Source organism: Salvelinus sp. IW2-2015, linkage group LG4q.2 (assembly GCF_002910315.2).
Source record: "Salvelinus sp. IW2-2015 linkage group LG4q.2, ASM291031v2, whole genome shotgun sequence".
NCBI classification, from domain to species: domain Eukaryota; kingdom Metazoa; phylum Chordata; class Actinopteri; order Salmoniformes; family Salmonidae; genus Salvelinus; species Salvelinus sp. IW2-2015.
The window spans coordinates 24,356,433-24,362,359 of NC_036843.1; the positions used below are offsets into that span (position 1 = coordinate 24,356,433).

A 5,927-nucleotide genomic window follows, 5' to 3' on the forward strand; every position below is an offset into this window, starting at 1 on the left:
CCAGACTCCTGCAGCACTCTTCCCGTGAACTAAACTGGTCAGGTTGTTTAGGTTGTATTTTGTTATAGAAGGTTGTTAAACTGGTTGTACATGTTTTTGGGTAAACAGAGGGGAGACAGTAGGAAGGGTGGACGATGGGAATGTTCAATCTCCCACAACCGATCTCTGTGGGAGTAGTATATAGTGACTACCAGGAATAGCCCACGGTTAGCCAGGTTAGCCAGGGTTAGCCACGGTACCACGGTTATATAAGGTTTTAATGTTTTCTGTCTCTGTCCTGACTTCTGTAGATCCTTTGTTATGTTTTGTGTGATGTTGTGTTGTGTTGGTGTGTGAGTTGAGTTTGTTGTGTTGTTTGGTGTGTTGAGTTGAGTTGTGTTGTGTTAGTTGGTGGTGAGTTTGTGTTGTAGTTGTGTTGAGTTGTGTTGTGTTGTGTGTTGAGTTGTGTTGAGTTGAGTTGTTTGTGTTTGTAGTTGTGTTGGATGAGTTGTTGTGTGTGTTAGTTGTGTTGAGGTTGTGTTGGGTTGATTGTGTTGGGTTGTAGTTGTGTTGGATTGTAGTGTGTTGGATTGTAGTTGTGTTGGGTTGAGTTGTGTTGAGTTGTAGTTGTGTTGGGTTTAGTTGTGTTGGGTGTCGTTGTGTGGGTTGTAGTTGTGTTGTGTTGTAGTTGTGTTGTAGTTGTGTTGTTTGTTGGGTTGTAGTTGTGTTGTGTTGTGTTGTCTTTCTGTGTGTTTTTGTGCGTGAGTTGTGTTGGGTTGTAGTTGTGGTGTTGTGTTTGTGCCCTCTGTCTGTTAGATGCATGTTGTGTATCTCTCTTCCTCCTGTCCTTCTGTCCTCCTCTCCTCCTCTCCTCCTGTCCTCATGTCCTCCTCTCCTCCTGTCCTCCTTTCCTCCTGTCCTCATGTCCTCCTGTCCTCCTGTCCTCCTTTCCTCCTTTCCTCCTGTCCTCATGTCCTCATGTTCTCCTGTCCTCCTTTCCTCCTTTCCTCCTGTCCTCATGTCCTCATGTTCTCCTGTCCTCCTGTCCTCCTGTCCTCCTCTCTCATCCTCACTAATGTGTTCCTGTCATCGGGGAGCTGGCTAGCAAAAGCTAATGTAAATTCAAGAGTGATGGACAACCGCTCTCTTAGAAAATCGAATAACGGAGAGAAAAAATGGAAGTTAGGAGGAGAGGAGGAAAGGAGGGGATGGATTATTTAATAGATGTTCCACACAGTTATCTGAACATAGAGTTTCTGAAGAGCTTAGGAGAGTCACATAGCTCATCAGAAGAAAAGAAACCAAATGAATACTGTAGCTAGTGTTWATGTTACATCATATTTTGATAATGTCAGGTGAAAATAGTTGGTGTGTACAAGGTGAGTGGTACGGGTGGTAGAMAGGTAATAAGACAACAGGGTGTCAAGATAGTGTTAATACATAATCAATCCCACTCTTATTCCACGAATAAAAGATTACAACACCGGCCTGCTTTGATTGGCAGGGAAAAAGGAAACCACAGTACAACCTTTTGCTTCATGAAATATTCAGATGAAACCCAGCGAACAGTTGGGACACAGCCTCTGCTTCCTGAAAATAAATACATACAAATACATGTTTTTTTTTTAAAGTGCCACTACGCTACCGTGGAATGTCACGGCACTTCCCTTGACTCTCCAGCTCGTCACGACAGCAGGAGCAATCAAACCGCCCACACGCTCGCTCGCATCACAAGCCAGACCTCCCCATCAACCCCTCCTCCACCTAAATCTGTCCTGAACACAGAGAGAGGGGTGGGAAGGGTACCCTGGGAAACTGTGTTCTCTTCTTTAACCCCTGTAGGGTTGGAGGTGAGGGGTTAGAGGGATGATTGGACAGATCAACAACCACTAAAGACTAACCCTACAGTTAGAGAGGGTGGACTGTGGACACCCTCACCACACCACTACAAGACTAACCCTAAACGTTAGAGAGGGTGGACTGTGTGACGCCCCCCACCATCACCACCACTACAGACTAACCCTACAGTTAGAGAGGGTGGACTGTGGACCCACACCACCACACCCCCATAAAGACTAACCCTACAGTTGAGAGGGTGGACTGGGACCCACCACCACCACCACACTAATAGAACTAACCTACAGTTAGAGAGGGTGGACTGTGGACCCACCACCACCATGCACATACGGACAAGACTAACCTACAGTTAGGAGGGTGGACTGTGGACCCACCACCACCACACCACGACTGCAAGACTAACCCTAAGTTAGAGAGGGTGGACTGTGGACCCACCACCATCACCACCACTACAGACTAACCTACAGTTAGAGAGGGTGGACTGTGGACCACCACCACACCATTACACCACGCAAGACTAACCCTACAGTTAGATGAGGGTGGGCGTGGACCCACACACGATCACCACCACTGCAAGACTAACCCTACAGTTAGGAGAGGGTGGACTGTGGGACCACACACGACATCACCACCACGCAAGACTAACTAACAGTTAGAGAGGGTGGACTGTGGACCCACAGCATCACCACCACTACAAGGACTAACCTAAAGTTAGAGAGGGTGGACTGTGGCCCACACCACCACCCCCTACAAGACTAACCCTAAGTTAGAGAGGGTGGACTGTGGACCGCACCACACCATCAATCAAGTAACCCTACAAGTTAGAGAGGGTGGACTGTGAACCCACCACACCACCACCCTACAAGACTAACCCTACAGTTAGAGAGGGGGACTGTGGACCATCCACTCATCACCCACATTCAGACTAACCCTACGTTAGAGGGGTGGACTGTGGCCAACAACCTCACCACCATAGCACAGGAACTAACCCTACCGTTTAGGGAGCGGTGGACTGTGGGACCACCCACCATTCCCACACTAGCAGACAACCTAAGTTAGAGGAGGTGGATGTGGACCCACCACCACCACACATCACTGAAGACTAACCCTACAGTTAAGAGAGGTGGACTGTGGACTCCCACACCCCATCAACCGACCAGCTACGAAGACTAGCCTAAGTTAGAGAGGGTGGACTGTTGGACCCACCACCACACTCACCACCTTCGAAGACTTACCTACGTTAGGAGGGTGGACTGTTGACCCACCACCATCACCACTAGCAAGATAACCTACGTTAGAGAGGGGGATGTGGACCACCCATACCACCTGCAAGATACACGCCTACAGTTAGAGAGGGTGGACTGTGGACCACACTACATCACCACACTGCAAGACTAACCCTACAGTTAGAGAGGGTGGACTGTGACCACACACCCACACTAAAGACTACCCTACAGTTAGAGAGGGTGACTGTGGACCCACCACAATCACCACTGCAAGACTAACCCTACAGTTAGAGAGGGTGGATGTGGACCACCACCACCACCATCACAGACGCTAACCTGACAGTTAGAGAGGGTGGACTGTGGACCACCCATCACACCCCAGCCCGGACCTTGGACAGCAACTTGTAGCTAGAACCAACCCACTACCAACACCATCATACACAGACCAGCCTGGATAGTAGTTTACCTTGCAGCTGCCTGAAGCATTCATCCATCCCACCAACACCATCACCACCCCCAGCCCCAGACCAGCCTGGATAGTAGTTTACCTTGCAGCTGCCTGAAGCGTCCATCCAGGATGGAGTTGAAGCAGATGTTGGAGGTGCTATAGCTCAGACACCTCGCCTTCTTCATACTCCTGCCTGAGGTGGAGGTGGTGGGGGGAGAAGCTGGGCAAGGGGGAGAGAGAGCATGGCGTTGCTGACGTCTGGCAGGGGTGCAGGTGGAGGAGGAAGAGGAGAAACAGGAGATGGGGGAGAGACCCAGACCTTTTCCCAGAGGATGAGGGTCTCTAGATCCAGACGTGGGTATGACCCGGAGGGTCCCGTTCCTCTCAGGCTGGTGCTCTGTCTCCTGCCTGGTGGTTCTCCCATCACCCCTCGCTGGCCTCCTCTGGGCTCTGTGGACGGGTGGGGTGCTCCGGCTGCGGTTGCTGCTGCTCAGAGTGGCMCGGAGCGGGGTCTCTTTCCCTGGGGTGATGGCCCGGTCCCTGGTGGCCTCTCTGTAACTGTTCCTGTCCCTCCCCAGGGTCACACCAATGGATCGGAGGGGTGTGGACGTCTCCCTGTTAGTCTCCCGGGTCTCCCTGGTCTTCAGGCTGATCTTGACCTCTCGGAGCCGGGGTTGGCTGACGGCACGCAACAGACATGGAGACGGGCTGCTCATCTTGAGTCCTGAGTCCAACGGTGGAGGGAGTCTGGAGCGGAGAGCTGGGATGAGAGGTGCTCAGCAGCACTCCACTTATCTCCACTTCTCTCCTCTTCTCTCTCTCGATCTCACTCTTTTCTCTCCTCGTCTCTTGTTCCCTCTCCTCTCCTGTCTGGCACTCTCTCCTGTCCCGCCCTCTCTCTTTCTGTCTCTCTTTCACACTCCTTCTCTGTTTTCACTCCAGCACTGATGCTGCGCTCTCTCTCTCTCATCTCTCTCTCCTTCCCTTACTCTCTCTCTCTCCTCCTCCTCCCTCACTCTCTCTCCTCACTTCAGCGCTGATGTTGCTCTCATTCGCTCTCTCTCTCCAACAAGCTCTCACCATCTCACGTCAGAATTAGACGTTCATCCATGTTTATCAAATGTCAAATTTGGAAGTTGTTTCAAATGTCAAATTTAGAAGTGTTTAAGGTTAAGTTTAGGCATCAACYCCGAATTCTTAAGGTTGGGCATTAACTCTGAATGTTTAAGGTAAGGGTTAAGGTTTGGGATAGGCTTAAAACAAAAATATWTWWWWWAAACTTTCTTTGGAATTAGAGGTACCTTTGGAATTAGAGGTAGATGCTTACACCTCTCCACCACCCCCATCCTAGCAAAACTGAAAACTACAATACATGAAGAAAACAGTGCTCATTGTTGCCCCTAGTGGCTGGTTTTCCTGCATCTCCCAATGTCCTCAGACATGGATTGACCCCCCGAATACTGACTTGTATCACGAATGACCTGCCTGCTCTCTCGCATCCCGCACTCCGTTCACTCAGCTCAGCTGAGTGGTTCTTTCTCCTGCGCACCAGCCATGCATACAATATGTCCCACGCTTTACATGTGTGTTCCTGACAAGGCTGTGCATCCCSTCTCCTCCCCACACAGCCATGAAATAACCATGGGAAGTGTAGGATGGAGGGCTTATTGTTTTTACATGACTCAGTGATCATACATGTTTTACATGTTTTAGTCAGTGGGTGAATATCTATACACCGAAGTGGATCAGAGAAGGGGTTCCCAACATCGGAGAGGAGAGTTTGATAATGTACTGGTGGTGTATGTTGGTACGGTAGACATAGATCATACTCTGTTCACAAGCTGTACATCAATACTGATGTGTAAGAGACATTATTCGCTCATATTCATTCCCTCCCTCTTTCTCTCTCTCTCTCTTCCCCCACTTTCTCTCTTTCTCTCTCGTCCCCTCTCTCTTTCATTCTGTCTCTCCCTCTCTCTCATTCCCTCCYTCTCTGTCTGTGACAGGAAACTCTGAYTGCATTACAGAGACATCAGTACAGCAACATAACACCAGCTAGCTAGCTCACACACAGAGGCTCTCTCCTCTTTTAAAGAGACAGACAGACTGGGAACAACCAACAGCTTGAAGAGAAAGCTAAAGAGAGATAGAGATCAGTACAGCCAATGGCCAAAAGAAAGTAGAGTCCTTGACATCCAATAACCACACACTCTCTCCCATTAGCATACCACTTATGGGGGCTGCCATTTAGGAGACAGACAGGGCCTACGTCCTAAATGGCAACCTATTCCCTATATAGTGCACTACTTTTTACCAGAACTTAAGGGAGGGCAGCTGTCCACATCGCTCACACTGAAGCATTCTGGAAATGTGCAAATGATCCCAGCAACTCTAGGGGCGTGTGGTGTGTGTGTATG

The 5,927-nt window shown here is 49.6% G+C and overlaps 1 protein-coding gene across 1 annotated transcript; it reads right to left on the reverse strand.

Moving 5' to 3' along the window:
- Window positions 1-1,743: 1,743 nt before the first annotated feature.
- LOC139027649 (uncharacterized) lies at window positions 1,744-4,397 on the reverse strand. The gene is made up of 2 exons (XM_070443300.1): window positions 3,611-4,397; window positions 1,744-1,754 (listed from the first exon to the last, which is right to left on the reverse strand). The coding sequence occupies exons 1-2, from the start codon at window positions 4,224-4,226 to the stop codon at window positions 1,744-1,746; spliced, it is 627 nt and encodes a 208-aa protein (XP_070299401.1). The 5' UTR covers window positions 4,227-4,397.
- Between the last annotated feature and the right edge of the window lie 1,530 nt (window positions 4,398-5,927).